The 19,100-nt window shown below is 44.4% G+C and overlaps 1 protein-coding gene across 2 annotated transcripts in view; it reads right to left on the bottom strand.

Annotated features, from left to right (window-relative positions):
- Positions 1-19,100, bottom strand: part of LOC141085649 (sulfotransferase 2B1-like) — a 201,801-nt gene that overhangs the window by 102,555 nt on the left and 80,146 nt on the right. For both annotated transcript variants that reach the window (XM_073571195.1, XM_073571194.1), the window contains exons 3-4: positions 6,743-6,951; positions 2,073-2,199 (exon numbers count right to left, since the gene is read on the bottom strand). In XM_073571195.1, coding sequence (XP_073427296.1) covers positions 2,073-2,199; positions 6,743-6,951 — 336 coding nt within the window. The remainder of the gene's footprint in view (positions 1-2,072; positions 2,200-6,742; positions 6,952-19,100) is intronic.

A 19,100-nucleotide genomic window follows, 5' to 3' on the forward strand; every position in this document is an offset into this window, starting at 1 on the left:
ATCGTGGGAGAAGAGCCTTGGTGAGAGAGGTAAAGAAGAACCCCAAAAGCACTGTGGCTGAGCTCCACAGATGCAGTAGAGAGATGTGAGAAAGTTCCACAAAGTCAACTATCACAGCAGCCCTCAACCAGTTGAGCCTTTATGGCAGAGTGGCTCGACGGAAGCCTCTCCTCAGTGCAAGACATATGAAAGCCCATATAGAGTTTGCTAAAAAAGCACATGAAGGACTCCCAGACTATGAGAAATAAGATTCTCTGGTCTGATGAGATGAAGATAGACCTTTTTGGTGATAATTCTAAGCAGTATGTGTGGAGAAAGCCAGGCACTGCTCATCACCTGCCCAATACAATATCAACAGTGAAACGTGGTGGCAGCATCATGCTATGGGGGTTTTTTTCAGCTGCATGGACAGGACGACTGATTGCATTGAAGGAAACATGAATGTGGCCAAGTGCAGAGATATACTGGATGAAAACCTCATCCAGAGTGCTAGCCGTAGCTGCATGATTTGCGGCTTCTAGACAGCCTGAATACATGTGGGGATTTCCTAACAAACAGGCAATCCCCACATGTATTCAGGCTGACTAGCAATCGCAACTCATGCAGCTATGGCGACAGAAACTAAATCTTCGAGCACATCCAAATACTCGGATATCATCCGAGCTTGCTCGGGAAATCTCGAGCAACGAGTATACTAGCTCAACCCCCTATCTTAATATTAAAATCACCTTTTTTGTTAAAGCCTTGCTACCTCTGCTGTTTTATGCAGCAGCCTGAGGTAAGCAGGTTAAATATGGGCCGCCACAACCCATGGGCCACTGCTGTGTGCTTCCTCCCAGGCAAAAATTTGCCAGTGAGTTCCTGAGTATAGACATAAATAAACTTGAGTCATAATCACGTACACTTTCCATAACATTTCTACTATGCTTTCTGTACCTATTTGACTTACTAAAGAAGGTAAAGACAGCTTCTGGATATTTATGCGGAGATGACCGCAAGTACAGAGTAACACACTTTAGGAAAGGGGAGAACTACAGTTCTCTATCCTAAATAGTCAAATGTGGATTGGATGATACATGTAGAGTCTTATTCGTGTGTATGATTTTGCTGTTCTACTTTATCTTGCCTCCAGTAGTATAAGGCTATGCCCTCACATTGCTTTTATGCTACTTTTTTGTGCAGCAAAACCTGATCTCTTAGCAATAAAAAAAACTTAGACAAAAAAACAGGTTTTTGGCCTTTTTGCTGAAGCAATAGTAATACAAGTTTTTAGGTAGGTGACCAATGCAAGACATATGTAAAGCCATAAAACATTTTTTGAAAAAAAAAAGGGCAATTTGCTCACATTATTAAGTAGAGAAAGTTTTTTTAAGTAAAAAATTGCTTGAAAACATATACAATTGCAAATGTAAAAACAGCAGGGGACGTTGAATTGGTCAGGCTTAGTTTACCTAACATATTGGCAGTGTATTGAGTTGGTCAGGTTGGACATTGTTTGCTATCACACATTGGTCAGGGCAATTGAACTGGTCAGGTATTCTTCAATTTCACACATTGGTGGGGCATTGTTTAGCTTTACACATTGATTAGTCAGGCATTGTTTGCTTTAACACATATCACTAATTTAATTAAACTGTACTAATACTAACTGCCATGCTTAGATGAAGACACCATGACATTTTGATTTAAACTTGAGAAAAATTACAAAAATAAATGGGTTTCACATGCTGCTGTACTTTCACTAAAACTGCTGCAAAAACTGAAACAACGCTGTTTGCTGCATTTTATCCACTTTTTGGCACTTATTCATTGCTTTCTATGGGTGAAAAAAATGCTGCGAAAATACTGAAAGTGTTGACATGCTGCCATCTTCAAAAAAGCAGCAGTTTTCCAGGTCAGTCAGGAAAATAAAAACAAGTGTGTGCATGAGATTTCTGAAATGCAGCTTTTAATTTGCATAAAAAATGCAGCAAAAAAACTCAGCAAAAATGCAACATGTGAACATAGTCTAATAAATATCTTTCAAGTAATGTATTTTTCTAATGACATATTCCTTTAAGTAAATATATTACCATTTCCCTGTAAAAAGTCATTTATGAAATTCTCAAAATCTTCCACTGCTTCACAGATTTTGAATATCTTGCTGTAATGGAAAGAGGACATAATAACATCTCTCGGATTTCTTATTGTGTAGATAATCTGAAAAAAAGAAATGGAGGATAGGAATGTGTATTTCATACCACAATGCAACATGTTCTTTTTAGATATGTAATCATATACTGTATATGTATCAATGTAAAGGCATTTTAATACAAATACAGTTATTATATGTTGTATTTTCCATAAAATACTGCATTTTTCAGACTATAAGATGCATCAGACCATAAGACGCACCTAAGTTTTAGAGGAAGAAAAAAAATTGAAGCAAAAAATGTGTAGAAGGAAACTTGGCACTCAAAGTGATGAAATTGACACTGTTCTCCAAGACTTTTCAAAGATTATGGAGAGTAGTTCAAAAATTTCTTCTGCTATCTCCTTCAGTACTCTGGGGTGTAATTCATCTGGACCCGGAGACTTGAATTCATTTAGGTTAACTGTTTCCTCACTATCTTCCTGTTTATAGATATCCTGGATGATTCTATTCCCTTAACCCCTTTACCCCAAAGGGTGGTTTGCACGTTAATGACCGGGCCAATTTTTAGACCTCTGTACCTTTATGAGGTAATAACGCTGGAACGCTTCCATGGATCCCAGTGATTTTCACATTGTTTTTCTCGTGACATATTTTACTTCATGTTAGTAGTAAAGCTTCATTGATATAACTTGCTGGAAATTTGGCAAAAATGTTGAAAATTTCGCAATTTTCCAAATTTGAATTTTTATGCCCTTAAATCACAGAGATATGGCACATAAAAAGCTTAACAAGTAACATTTCCCATACGTTTACTTTACATCAGTACAATTTTGGACCCAAAATATTTTTTTGTTAGGAAGTTATAAGGGTTAAAAGTTGACCAGCGATTTCTCATTTTTACAACTCCATATTTTTAGGGACCACATCACATTTGAAGTTACTTTGAGGGGGTCTATATGATAGAAAATATCCAAAAGTGATTCCATTCTAAAAACTGCACCCCTGATGGTACTCAAAACCACATTCAAGAAGTTTATTAACCCTTCAGATGCTTCACAGGAATTTTTTGAATGTTTAAAAAAAATGAACATTTAGCTTTTTTTTTTTCACAAAAAAATTACTTCAGGTCCAATTTTTTTATTTTACCAAGGTTAACAGGAGAAATTGGACCATAATAGTTATTGTGCAATTTGTCCTGAATACGCTGGTACCTGATATGTGGGGGAACCACTGTTTTTCGGCGCATGGCAGAGCTCAGAAGGGAAGGAGCGCAGTTTGACTTTTTCAACGCAAAATTGGCTGGAATTGAAGTCGGCCGCCATGTCACGTTTGGAGAGCCCCTGATGTGCCTAAACAGTGGAAACCCCCAACAAGTGACCCCATTTTGGAAACTAGACCCCCCAAGGCCCTGAGGGCTCAGCTGAAGAGGATCCTAAGGAACACTATAAGTTTTGAGAATTGGACTGCTGCTATTCTGCATCCTTTACCCTCTGTTTTGTTTCATGCATTAACTCTTTAACCCTTAATCTCCCTACAAGGAGCTTAAACTCTGTTAAATGAAATTATTAAACTTGTTGACCCTTGTTCTTTCTCCTGTCCATTACTGCATCCCACAACCTGCTTACATAGTGACCACAAATGGCTGCTTTTGATCACTTTAATAATTGTGCTGCACTTCCACTCCTTACCATTCGAAGCTGATGTTGTGTTCTGCAATCACCCTTTGCCAAGATGGCAGATTCTGAATCTGTGAATGCCATATTGTTTCCTGTTTGGGCCTACTTAAAACCACATGCAATATTCACTCATTGCTTGAGTATTTTGTCTAGCTGTTTTGTCTAGATCATCATCCAGCTCCTTGTTCTAAGAACAATCAGTCTCTCTGGACTGTTGCTACAACTTTGCACATTGACTGCTGGGATGTTTGACTCGAGTAGTGAGTATAATGACAGTCATTGGAAAACTTGATCATCTTTATTGCAGACCCTCCCAAGAGGTCTGGGGGCAGTAAAATCACTGAAATGAAAGGTAAATGTACTCAAATGGATTGGGAGCAGCATGGAGAAGATGCCTGGTCACATCTCTGACTTCCAGGTCCCTGCTGGGAACAATGTTTTCAGAGTGATACGCCACTTTTACAGACTGACATTAAAACATACCAAACCAAAGATAAAATTGATTTTACAGGTAAAAAGGTTTGGAAACATTCTTTCCAGTATAATGCTTGTATATGAGGCAAACTGAAAAAAGAGAAATACATCTCGCCTCCTCCAACCCTTAGGCTAAGTGCACATGTTGCAGAAAATTTCTGCACAAAAACCTGAATCCCTTCCCAGAAACCGCACCTATTTTTCCACGGTGGTTTTTGTGCGTTTTTTGCGCGGTTTTGATGCGTTTTTGATGCGTTTTTTACCGCAGCGGTTTCTAAAAGCATGGGAGAAGCCTAAACCGCGGAAAAAAACGCAAAATTAATGTGCATGCTGCGGTTTTTACCGCGATGCGTAAAATGTGCACAATGTGCACAAAAAGTGCAAAATGCATAGAAATGACTGTGCACCTTATTTTTAGCGGTTTTATAGTGAAAACCGCGGTAAAAACCGCTAAAAAAATGCTGTGTGTGAACACAGCCTTATGCTATGTTTACACATAGCAGTTTCTCATTGCTTTCTCATTGGTGAAAAAACATTTACAGGTAAATGTAATTTTAGCATATGTGTGACATGGTTAGACACATTCTGTTTAATTCATGAAGACACGACTCTGAAACTCACAAAGTCTATGTGAACAACGCAAGAACTACCAAAAGTTAAAAGGAAGAATGACTTCAATACACTCAATATTAGACATAAACAAGGGTCTCATACACATTTTGTCAAAATTGTTATGTAGTGTGACTCTCAAACTCATAAAGCCTATGAGCTAAGTGCAATAGATACGAAAAAAATTAGGAAGAGGGACTGGAAGTCTGGAAGACACGTAGAGGAAGGACGCAGAATAACATGACAATTGTTAAAAAATTGTACAAAGAGACAGAATCTGTCAATAAATGAATGGAAAGAAGCTATCACATCTTGGACTGTGGATGAGATGTAGTAACCAGAAGGTACATTAATTTCCATCAGATGATACTGACATTTGAAATGAAAACTACAGCAAAATGCGACAAAGCAAGAACTGGACTAGGCCTTGGAATACATTTTGGATGATTTTAAAAAGATTGTGAATTTGATTGGATTGGAAAACATTGTAAGATAAAGCCCTCTCCCACAACTACTGGGTACATGCAGATGGTACAGTGAAATTGCGAATGGTCATTAAATCGGTACATTTTGCCTTCTTTTGTGAATTTCTGCCTTGTAGATGACCATAAACAGCTTAAGTCCGTCAAGGAAAGCATGGAAAGAAGCTATCATGTTGTGGATTGTGGTAAAGTTGTATGTGACTAGAAGGAACACTCATCTCCATCAGATGATACTGACATTTGACAAGAAATACAACAAGATGGGACAAAGCAATAACTTGACTTCAATGAAACTAAAGCTGTTGAGGGGAAGACTGTGTTGAAAGTGAAGACTTTCCGCCATCACTGTTTTAAAAATTTAAGAAACAACCCAAAACAGTGATCAGATGGAGAAGGCCACATTCACTGTAACTAGGGCAAAGCAGAGGGTCAGAGCAGTTAAGTTAAAGAGCGTGACTGGCGGTACATCAGCAGATCGGCACCTGAAACAGGTGGACCTACAGTACGTCCACAGGAAGTGCGTTGTGAGTTACTGTTCATGGCCATTTTCTCAGCGACTCATGTCCAGAGAGAGAATTTTAAATCCAGTGGGAGTCTAATACTGAAAAAGACTATATACTTAGTGCAAGGCCTAGCAAAAATTTAAAGGCGGGATTGCAGTACACCCTTTAAGAGACTTAGAGGAGGGCCTCAGGAAACATTTGTTTACCATTTGGAAGGAGTGGGCCTCCTTTACTGGTAAAGCCAGTATGTGCAAGGCCTGCTAAAAATTAGAAGGAGGCACTGCGATATTCCCTGGAAGTGACATAGAGGATGACCTTTGTAACAGGGTTTTACTATTCTTCACCTAATTTTAAGCCTCCTACATAGCTGTTTTAGATAATGACTTTTCAATGTTTTTTTCAAGCTATATTTTAAAATTAAGGTCATCACCTGTTTTGGTTTAATTGGTTACATTACTCATGCACCTGACTCTAAAACTATAAAATCCTCGACTTTCTGCATGTACTCAGAAGAATTCATGCTGTCTTAAAAGCAAAGGGTGGTCACAACCAATATTTATTTGATTTAGATTTCTTTTTTTGATCAATTACTTAGCATTTTTTATTTAATAAAAGTAAACTATAAAGAGTGGAAACGCTGTTGATCTGGTCCTTGTGCAGTGGCGGACTTTAGTAATAAACTACTGTCTTTTTATGTCATGCAAGCATTAGGACAAAGATTTCTTAATTTTGAATATATCATTATTCCAGGATCATCAGAGTATCCACCCTGCCCTTCTGCTTTGTACCCCTTATTAATTACATTTAGTTAATCCTTACACATGGTACAATGATTTACAATGCAAAGCATTACATTTTACTTACTTTTGCCTTAGATTCAAAAAAAGTTTTTGCAAAAATGTGCTGTGGTAGGTGGGAAGATAATATTCTTGGAGAATCCATTTTTTTAATTATTTCTGCAAATGCAAATGATTCATACCATGGTGATCTGTTGTAGATAGGCACAATGCTACTTTTTACAACATCTCCTTTGTGTTTTATTAAATTTAAGATTTCTATCATCCAGCTAGAACCTGCAAGAAATAAAAGTTACACATTTTGTTATATTTTTTTTACTTGGGCAACATATATGTGCCTTCATATTTGCAAAGCTACTTAGTACATGGATTTAACCCCTAAACCCCAGGAGGTATTTTCGTTTCTGCGTTTTTGGTTTTGGCTCCCCTTCTTCCCAGAGCCATAACTTTTTTATTTTTCCGTCAATATGGCCATGTGGTGAAAAAAATTCCAAACTTTGTTTAAAAAAAAAAAAGCGCCATTTTCCGATACCCGTAGTGTCTCCATTTTTTGTGATCTCGGGTCTGGTGATGTTTTTTTTTGCACGCTGAGCTGACGTTTTTAATGATACCATGTTGGTGCACATAGATCTTTTGATCGCCTGTTATTGCATTTTAATGCAATGTCGTGGCGACCAGAAAAATGAAATTTTGGCGTTTTGACCTTATTTCTTGCTCCATCGTTTAGCGATCAGGTTAATCCTTTTTTTTTATTGATAGATCAGGCGATTCTGAATGCGGCGATATTAAATATGTGTATGTTTGATTTTTTTATTGTTTTATTTTGAATGGGGCGAAAAGGGGGTGGGTGATTTGAACTTTTATATTTTTTATTTTTTTATATTTTTAAAAACATTTTTTTTTTTACTTTTGGCATGCTTCAATAGTCTGCATGGGAGACAAGAAGCTGCCGTAGGCCGATCGGCTCTGCTACATATAGGCGATGATCACATTGCCAATATGTAGCTGAATTACTCTCTTGCTATGAGTGCCAACCACTGTGCGGTACTCACAGCAAGCCAGCAGTGACAACCATAGAGGTCTGCTGGAGACCTCCGGTTATCATGCCAACCCACTGGTGACCTGCGATCACGTGATGGAGGTCAACGGTGGGTGGATTTCCGGCACGATTACTGGAAGCGCATGTTAAATTATGCTGTTAGGGTTTGACAGTGGTATTTAACAGGTTAATAACCATGGGGGGATCGTGATTCCACATGCAGCTGTTCCGGGCATTTGTCAGCTGTTCAAAACAGCTGACATGTGCCTGGAAAGATGTGGACTCACCGCCGGAGCCCACATCAAAGGGAGGGAGTCTGACATCGGCGTACTATTATGCCCAAAGTCAGAAGGGGGCTAACGGGAAGCAATAATAAGAAAATGACCATTTTTTTATACTAGCTTTTTTGAGCTAAAAGAAGTTTGTAAATAGTTTTGACAGTTTTTTGCTATCATATCACAATCTGTATTAGAAATAAAAATCAAAATTTAGTAATGTAGCAATTTTCGTACGTGCACCAGGATTTTCTTAAAATCTACCTTATTATCAGGTGCACTTTTTCTTCCTAAAATTTGATTTGTAAGAAAATGGGGGGGGGCATCTTATAGTCCAGATGTTACTGTGGCTGTGGATGGGGGGAGTTAGGTGGGATGGGGTATCAACAGCAGAGGACAAGCGGCTCACAGGAGGCAGGAGCCGGCTGCTGCGGCTAACACCTGTGCCCACTGCTAAGGAGAAATGAATATTCACTGCTCCCCATGCCCATAATCACTCCCACGTCAATGCAGTGAAACTGGCGCTTAGAGGTGAGATGGATAATGGGCCTGGAGAGCAGTGAATATTAATTTCTCTTTAATAGTAGGCACAGTGTTAGCTGCAGCAGCCGGATCCTGCCGCTGATGAACAATCATGTGTGCCCGCTATTAGAGAATGAATATTTACTGCTCTCCACTCCCATGGGCATGGGGAGCAGTGAATATTCATTAATCTTTAATATCGGGCAAAGTAGCAGCAGCTGCCAGCTTCCTGAGCTGCTGGGTGATCATATGTGAAACCTACAAAAGAGAATGAATATTCACTGCCCTCCACGCCCATGGTAGTAGAGACCAGTGAATATTCCTTCTCTTTAGTAGTGGGCACACATAATCACCCAGCAGCTGGCAGCTGCAGTTACACTGTACCCGCTATTAAATATCAATGAATATTGGCAGCTGTCCTCTGCTATAAGCAGAGCATGACGTCACTGCCATGTGCTGCTTCCAAGCATAAAACAGCTGCTGCCATCAGAACAGAACACTGCTATGGAGTGCAGGGAAGGTAAGTAGAATGGTATATGCTTTTCAGAATGGACATGAGCACCATGCTTACCAGGATGGGGAAGAGGGGGCCAGACAATGTACACCAGGTTGGTGATGAGGGAGCCATGTATACCTTTTATTGTAGACATATATATATATATATATATACATACATACATACATATACCAGGATGGTGGATATTAGTACAGAATTGACCAAATGTTTTGCTTATTTTTTTTTCTATTTTCCTCCTCTAAAACTTAGGTGCGTCTTATAGTCTAAAAAATACAGTAAGTTATGTTCTGTTGTATCAGGAAATTCACGTGTACATTAGTAACAATGATAAGACTCTGTTGACATCTTTTGTATTAAAGCATTTGTATGTTCTCCCTGGGTTAGTGTGGGTTTCCTCCAGTTGCCCGGTTTCCTACCACACTCCAAAAGACATAATGATAGTGAATTTAGATTGCGAGCCTCAAACGGGACAGTGATGATGATGTCAGTAAAGTGCTGCACAATATAATCAAAGCATAATAAATAAATAATCATCTATTGATTGTATGCAAAACCCATTGTGAAAAGAGGGGAGGCAAGGTCAGCTGTGACATCAGAATTGCCAATGCTGGATTTTGCTGAAAACTCTTCCTTAAAGGGAACCTGTAAGCAGGATTGTGCACAGTAACTTACAGTGTCAGATTGATGCCATTATACTGATTAAAATGATACCCTGGTTGATTAAATCCATCTGGTGGTTGTTCTTTAGGCTGGGTTCACACGTAGAGTTTTTTTTGCATTTTCGCGGCGATTTTAAACGCGCAATTTTGCCACGAAAGCGCAAAAAAACAGCATCCCATGCAATCCTATGGGATTCTTCAATGCTGTACTAATGCTGCGGATTTTCCTGTGGCGGAATCGCATCGCGGTCAAATACGCAGCATGCTCATTAATATTGCGGAATCGCAGACAATTTCTACATATCTGTTTTTTTCAGTCAAGATGGGGTGCAGAGTGTACATTAATGAGAAAGAAAATGAACTTTTTTGAATTTACCAAATGGCTGCAATGAAACAAAGAGTGAAAAATGTAAAGGGGTCTGAATACTTTCTGCACCCACTGTATGGACACCCAACCAGGAATGTTCACATTTAAACAAATGAAGGCCTTACCGCACAGAAGTGGCATCAATTTCACAAGAGTAGAAATTGTATATTAAGGACGAATAGGTCTTCCACTAAACCCAATCCAGCAGATGAACACCCAATCAGGAGCGTTCACATTTCCAAAAACTACTAGCAGGCACCACAAAAGTGGTATCAATTTCATCACAGTATAGATAGTATAATAGGGACTGACAGGACTTTCACTACACCCCATCCAACTGATGGCACCCAACCAGTAGTGTTCACATTGAAAACAAAAGAGAACTGGAGTTCAAAATTCCAACAAAAAATTGTAAAATCAAAATGAGCTTTATTTATCTCATATATAAGAGATGCCAAGACAACATTGGAACAATATCATATCATTATAGAGTGATTTAACAGGGTTTTAAGGTACAGCAAAAAAGACTGCAGCAGCGCACAGCAAATCAATGGGATAATTCATAATAATCAAATTACAATTTATAAAAAGTGACAGTGCTATCAATAATTTAGTATAGTACAACCTACATATCAGAAGGAACTGGACACCAGTGCAGTCAAGCTATGAGGCCCCACAAAACATTACTCATCCTAGCATAGTAGCTATTGTGACCCCATATTAACAGCACAGATGATCTCAGTATTCAAAGTATCTTACCCATGGATGCTCCGCACGCCACACAGCTCGCCCCTATGCGCGTTTCACGTAGACTTTGTCAGGGGGCTGAGATGGTGTAGTCTGTCCATTCACCCCTTTTAAACCCCCATAGCAGCTGTAGATTGTTGCACTAAATGGCACGTGTCGCCGGCATTCAGGACCCGGAAGTCGCGTCACCTCTAGGCGCCAAGATGGCCACGCGGTTCACCCAGAATACCCGGTGACGTCACTGAACCGCAGCCGTCATCAGCCGTAGCCGAAAGTGACGTGCCGGTTGTCTCCGTGCCCGTGACATGCGCACCAGCAACTTCCAATTGCTGCGCGATGTGCTAAAATAATCCTACCCATTTACTACTTATTCAGAGGGAAGCCCGCCCATATGCAGTACTGGTTAATGATAGTGACAAAACCATATATTGCAATAGAAATAGAAAATAATAGTCTTCAAATATATATAACAGTGAAAAATAGTGCACAGTAACGTGTAGTGCTAATTAATAATAGTTAAATTCATAAGTTGCAATATCATTAGAGACAATAATAGTCTCCAGTTATATGTGATAATAATCCATCTTAAAAAGTGCACATATAATCATCATAACAGTTAACCAAACAAAAACACCACAAAAATATATAAAATATAATAAATTGCAACAGTGTAAAGTGCAGAGTGCAATAATATGTGCAACAGTAACATAAACTCTTTATGTGAAAAAACGACATCCTCCAGTCGCTGGGCTATTTTGATAGAATATGATCCTCATGATCCAGTAAATGGGCACATCAGCGGTCTCAGAGGGAATATTCAAAAAAAACTCCTATAATGTGAAAAACACTAAAATACAAAGAGACAAAAAACACATATTAAAATAAATCCAAGAAATTAATTATAAAAATGAGGAGAAACTAAGTTGCTCATTTAGACCCGCCGGTGCTAGCGTATTCAATACCATGATCCATCGACACTTTCTTTGTGTCAGAAGACGTACCGCATCACCACCCCTGATTCCCAAACGAATGCGATCAATACCCTGGACCCTAAGATCAGAGGAATTACAGTTTGTGTTTTAGTTTAAAATGTCTGGGAATCGATTTTAAACTCTCCACGTCGTCCACGTCACGGGCAGCCCCAATAGCTCTGACATGTTCACTAGGGATGGGCGAGTCTACTAGCTAGGACTCATTACTCGGCGAATAGTAAGGGAATCGCTGGACTCGTTACTCGGCGAGTCTCCCAGTGATTACTCGCACAGTAACGAGTCCAATGCAAGTCAATGGCAATCCTAGTTTTGTCAGAGTTTTTTTTTCTCACTCGCTAGACTCGCTATATCACATCGCTGTCAACAGCGAGTCTGAGCGAGTCTACGATTCCGAGTCCTGTATACTGGATTCGGGACTCGCTTATACAGAATCTGTTATGTTCCTACAAGTTTCCAAGACAGCCTATGTCAACACACAGCGATTGTGAGCGAGTCTGAGCGAGTCTACGAATCCCGAGTCCTGTATACTGGATTCGGGACTCGCAAATATAGAATCTGTTATGTTCCTACAAAGCTTCCGAGACAGCCTAGCGTGTTAGGTCAGAAAACTTTTTTAGATGGACAAGCACGTTAGCCAATCATATTCAGTAATGTTGGTTGTGGCAGGACTATGATTGGCTTCTGTCCATCGAGATGCCTATGTCATGTATGAGAGGCGAGGCTGTATATAAGCCTTTTCCACCGCCATTTCCTCTACATTCCTGAGAGATCTGAGATAGAGCAGGGTGAGGTAGATGCTTGAGCAGATCATAGGGATTGTCAGTTAGTTTAGGGAAACTTCAAGATTCCTTATATTAAACCCAAACAGCTCTTCTGAGAGCTACCAGGAGGACAGAGGAGTACTGTGTAGACTGTAGGCAGGCAGGCAGTGCCTTACAGTGCAGTGCACAGTGCAGGGACTAGTGTGCAGCTTCACTGCTAGGTGTCAGCACACACACTTACCCCGCCAGCAAGTGACGCCTACAGCACCACCTAACTCCATCTCGGTGACTGTGCATTTGTCAACAATGTCACAAAAACCACAATTTCCCAAAAAAGAGGTTGCAAAGGGACGAGGTCGCGGCCATAGCAGTCGTGCCCAAGAAGGCACTGGTACAGGCAGGGGTGGATTAAGGGTAGCCAGGGCCCGGGGCAGTTCAGACTCTGTGGGCCCCCCTCGTCACGTGACGGGGGTCACGAATCGTAGAGCCACACTCTACATAGAGAATAATGGGGCCTCCAGCACCGACCTCCACCCGCAGAGCCACACTCTACATAGAGAATAATGGAGCCTCCAGCACCGACCTCCACCCGCAGAGCCCCACTCCACATAGAGAATAATGGAGCCTCCAGCACCGACCTCCAACCGCAGAGCCCCACTCCATATAGAGAATAATGGAGCCTCCAGCACCGACCTCCACCCGCAGAGCCCCACTCCACATAGAGAATAATGGAGCCTCCAGCACCGACCTCCACCCGCATAGCCGCACTCCACATAGAGAATAATGGAGCCTCCGGCACCGACCTCCACCCGCAGAGCCGCACTCCACATAGAGAATGATGGAGCCTCCGGCACCGACCTCCACCAGCAGAGCTCCACTCCACATAGAGAATAATGGAGCCTCCAGCACCGACCTCCACCCACAGTGCTGCACTCCACATAGAGAATAATGGGGCCTCCAGCACCGACCTCCACCCGCAGAGCCGCACTCCACATAGAGAATAATGGGGCCTCCAGCACCGACCTCCACCCGCAGAGCCGCACTCCACATAGAGAATAATGGGGCCTCCAGCACCGACCTCCACCCGCAGAGCCGCACTCCACATAGAGAATAATGGAGCCTTCAGCACCGACCTCCACCCGCAGAGCCACACTCCACATAGAGAATAATGGAGCCTCCAGCACCGACCTCCACCCACAGAGCCGCACTCCACATAGAGAATAATGGAGCCTCCGGCACCGACCTCCACCCGCAGAGCCGCACTCCACATAGACAATAATGGAGCCTCCGGCACCTACCTCCACCCACAGAGCCGCACTCCACATAGAGAATAATGGAGCCTTGAGCACCGACCTCCACCCGCAGAGCCGCACTCCAAATAGAGAATAATGGGGCCTCCAGCACCGACCTCCACCCGCAGAGCCACACTCCACAAAGAGAATAATGGAGCCTCCGGCACCGACCTCCACCCGCAGAGCCACACTCCATATAGACAATAATGGAGCCTCCAGCACCGACCTCCACCCGCAGAGCCGCACTCCACATAGAGAATAATGGAGCCTTCAGCACCGACCTCCACCCGCAGAGCCGCACTCCACATAGAGAATAATGGAGCCTCAGGCACTGACCACCACCCGCACTCCACATAGAGAATAATGGAGTCTCCGGCACCGACCTCCACCCACAGAGCTGCACTCCACATAGAGAATAATGGAGCCTCAGGCACTGACCACCACCCGCACTCCACATAGAGAATAATGGAGCCTCCGGCACCGACCTCCGCCCGCAGAGCCGCACTCCACATAGAGAATAATGGGGCCTCCAGCACCGACCTCCACCCGCAGAGCCGCACTCCACATAGAGAATAATGGAGCCTCCGGCACCGACCTCCACCCGCAGAGCCGCACTCCACATAGAGAATAATGGGGCCTCCAGCACCGACCTCCACCCGCAGAGCCGCACTCCACATAGAGAATAATGGAGCCTCAGGCACCGACCTCCACCCACAGAGCCGCACTCCACATAGAGAATAAGGGAGCCTCAGGCACTGACCACCACCCGCACTCCACATAGAGAATAATGGAGCCTCCGGCACCGACCTCCACCCGCAGAGCCGCACTCCACATAGAGAATAATGGAGCCTCAGGCACCGACCTCCACCCGCAGAGCCGCACTCCACATAGAGAATAATGGAGCCTCAGGCACTGACCACCACCCGCACTCCACATAGAGAATAATGGAGCCTCCGGCACCGACCTCCACCCGCAGAGCCGCACTCCACATAGAGAATAATGGGGCCTCCAGCACCGACCTCCACCCGCAGAGCCGCACTCCACATAGAGAATAATGGAGCCTCAGGCACCGACCTCCACCCGCAGAGCCGCACTCCACATAGAGAATAATGGAGCCTCAGGCACTGACCACCACCCGCACTCTACATAGAGAATAATGGAGCCTCCGGCACCGACCTCCACCCACAGAGCTGCACTCCACATAGAGAATAATGGAGCCTCCAGCACCGACCTCCACCCGCAGAGCCGCACTCCACATAGAGAATAATGGAGCCTCCGGCACCGACCTCCACCCGCAGAGCCGCACTCCACATAGACAATAATGGGGCCTCCAGCACCGACCTCCACCCGCAGAGCCGCACTCCACATAGAGAATAATGGGGCCTCCAGCACCGACCTCCACCCGCAGAGCCACACTCCACAAAGAGAATAATGGAGCCTCCGGCACCGACCTCCACCCGCAGAGCCACACTCCATATAGACAATAATGGAGCCTCCAGCACCGACCTCCACCCGCAGAGCCGCACTCCACATAGAGAATAATGGAGCCTCCGGCACCGACCTCCACCCGCAGAGCTGCACTCCACATAGAGAATAATGGAGCCTCCAGCACCGACCTCCACCCAAAGAGCCACACTCCACATAGAGAATAATGGAGCCTCCAGCACTGACCTCCACCCGCAGAGCCGCACTCCACATAGAGAATAATGGAGCCTCCAGCACCGACCTCCACCCGCAGAGCCGCACTCCACATAGAGAATAATGGAGCCTCCAGCACCGACCTCCACCCGCAGAGCCACACTCCACATAGAGAATAATGGAGCCTCCAGCACTGACCTCCACCCGCAGAGCCGCACTCCACATAGAGAATAATGGAGCCTCCGGCACCGACCTCCACCCGCACTCCTCATAGAGAATAATGGGGCCTCCAGCACACACCTCCACCCGCAGAGCCGCACTCCACATAGAGAATAATGGAGCCTCCTGCACCGACCTCCACCCGCAGAGCCGCACTCCACATAGAGAATAATGGAGCCTCCAGCACCGACCTCCACCCGCAGAGCCCCACTCCACATAGAGAATAATGGAGCCTCCAGCACCGACCTCCACCCGCAGAGCCGCACTCCACATAGAGAATAATGGAGCCTCCAGCACCGACCTCCACCCGCATAGCCGCACTCCACATAGAGAATAATGGAGCCTCCAGCACTGACCTCCACCCGCAGAGCCGCACTCCACATAGAGAATAATGGAGCCTCCAGCACCGAACTCCACCCGCAGAGCCGCACTCCACATACATGGCTGCTCTCAGTACTCAGTGCTGTGCGCACAGGACGTGTGATGAGGTCACAGGAGGGGAGGAGACAGGGGTCACATGATCGGGGGCCCTGACACCTTACCTCCTGTGATCTCATCACAAGCCTTTGCACGCTACCAGCAGCATCAGCGTTCACGCTACTTGTAGATGCTGCTGGTAACAGAGCACATAATGCCGCCCCCACGGTCACTCACTTTTAGGTGGGGAGAAGATGGAGTGCCATTGCAGCAGCCAGCAGGAATGTGGTGGGGGCCCCCTTAGAAGCTCTTGTGGTGGGGGCCCCGGGGCTGAAGCCCCGCCTGCCCTGCCTATAATCCGGCCCTGCGCGGTGGCGGATTATAATGGGGCAATTTACTGGCCTGGGCTGTGGGCCCCTTAACCCCACTGGGCCCGGGGCAACTGCCCAAATTGACCTCATTATAATCCGCCACTGGGTACAGGTAGACAGATGAGGATTGATAGAGCTACCTTTCTCCTGTCTAGAATTCCCAGTACTCAACAAAAACGTGTCTTGAGGCCGGAAGAGCACGACCAGATAACATCTTGGATGGCTGATAAGACCTCGACCACTGGTTCTGGCAGTACACAATCGTCCTTGCCAACACAGTCTAGTGTCGCTACAGACAACGCAGGGCCATGCAATCCTCAAAGTCTTCCTATTTCCTCAACCCATCGGCAGCAAGAGGAAAATTTGGACCGCGACCTTGGTCACTCCGATGATTTATTTGGTTCTTATCAGCCCTCGATTGCATCTGGCCTTTCTTTGTCACTGCCTGACGAGATACTTGAAGAAGACGTAATGTCTATTCATGGCCAAAGTTTGGAAGCACCTCGTACTGAAGAAAGCCACTTTCACCAAAGGCATACAGAATCTCAGGAGGTGGATGATGATGAGGATGATGAGACACACAAGCCTATGCCTGCATCGTGGGCGTGGGCATTGCTTGTACTATGCTCGGTCATGGAGTCATGATTTTACACATACTAACCAAGGTGCCTTCATGCGCCATGCGGGCCGTAAAGTACTTGCTAATGATGATGACTTTAAGCCCACCCACAAAACAACCTACACATCCATTACCTGAAAAAAGACATACACAAGGCTGTTTTTTGTAACTCTCTATTCACACGCCTTAACGGCAAACATGGAACAGAACAAAGCAGAAAAAAACAAAAACAAATTGTGCACTGCACATTTTTTATCAAAAAAGAAAAAAAAAATAAACAATAAATTAACCTACAGATGTTGGTAGGTGGGCTCATTGGGTGGGGTAGGCTGTACCTGCCCACCATCACCCTGGTCCTGGAGGAGGTCCATGGCCCCACGTATGGCCTCCGCCACAGATTCTGACCCTGTAGGGTGGATCATCTGGGCCGGTGTGGGGAAATTGAGTAGGTCCCTGTTCCCTGCCGAGAAAGGAGGTATAGGCCTCTGGGGCGGCACATAGCTGTCCCGGGGTGTGGGCCTGTCTAGGAGGTTGGCGGGTGACAGTTGCCACCGCTCCAAAAAATGAAAGACCTCGCCAGGGTGGTTTGGGGGGCGACTGGCATCAAGGACAATGTGTATTGCTGACCTTGTCGGCAGTGCTCTCTCCACTGGAATGAGAGCCAGGAACGGTATGCGACTGCGGGCAAAGTCAGCAGCATCACATTGTCCAAGCAGGTCATTTTGTGCCCCCGGGATCAGACCATGGCTGCTGCTGCTTGCAGTTGGCCATCCTGCTTCCTCCACTGCAGGAGGTTGGCCTTGGTGGGGAGTGAGTTCTTGTGGCCCTTCAACCTCCTCTCCTTGCGGCCGGCCATGCCCCAAAGCTGGTGGTGTTGGTGGTGGTGGTGGTGCTGGTATTCCCACATCTTGTTCATCCACTTGAAGTCGGGGTGGTTCAGGGGCCTCCCTCGCCTCTTCAGGCAGCTGTGCTGGAGGATTTCTGTGCTGACGCCGCCTGCGGTAGTGAACAGCTCTGTGGCAAAATACACAAAAAATTTTGTGAATGGGTTGCATTTGGAAACAAAAACATAGGTCAAACATAAAATTTGCACGCTTTTTTGACTCTGTGTTTCTGTGTATTCTCTGTTTTCATTGTTGGCCTTAAGATGTAATTGCAGCAAATAAATTAAGGACATTTTGGCTCATGCCTCAACCAATATTCTATGTGCGGGTAGTGTTGGTCCTCGATTTTTTGACATTACATTAGAAATTTAAAAATTTGTGTGCACAATTACACTGTGCCCTGCCTTAGGCAGGACAGGTATTTAGGCACTTGATGACATATTAGTGGGCACAACTATTGCATTGACTTTTTGTTGTAACTTTATGTGGACAAAGCTATAGCCTGACACTGTGAGGCAAACACATTCTTCAGGGTTATTTGCCATCAGATGGACACTAAAAGACGCAGTGTGGGCGGCCTTAGTCTCAATACACATAACCCAGATCTATAGAGCAGGTGAGCAAGACAGGAAATGGAGTCCAGCAGCATAGGTGACACATGAGCATTTGGCGTTAGTGGCCTACACTCCTTGTTGCTGCCATGTAAGCTAATCAGGAATGTCTTGGTAAATAAAACCCACAAAACATATGGCTTGGCTTTTGAAACGACTGTAATGGACATAGAGTATGGGGTTGTTTTTGAGCAGCAGGTCACACATCGTTGGTGCCAAACAAGGTGGTGGTATGCACAGATGGACAGTTTTACAATTATTCCAACAGGGCCGAACACAAAGCCGGGAGCAGCAAGGGCAAACTTCTGGTTTCCTAAAGGACCTTGGACATAAAAGCCTGTTGCACTGAAAATATGGCCCCCTTTAGATTGATTTTATACAGCATTAAAACACTATGTTTTTCGGAGGATTCGTAATGTGGCCATCAGTTAACGACAAAAAAATAAAATTCACATGTGGGCCCTAATATCTACACCATCACCTTGCAGCCCCAAA

This window comes from Dendrobates tinctorius, unplaced genomic scaffold (assembly GCF_039654945.1).
Source record: "Dendrobates tinctorius isolate UK_male_01 unplaced genomic scaffold, ASM3965494v1 ptg000028l, whole genome shotgun sequence".
NCBI classification, from domain to species: Eukaryota; Metazoa; Chordata; class Amphibia; order Anura; family Dendrobatidae; genus Dendrobates; species Dendrobates tinctorius.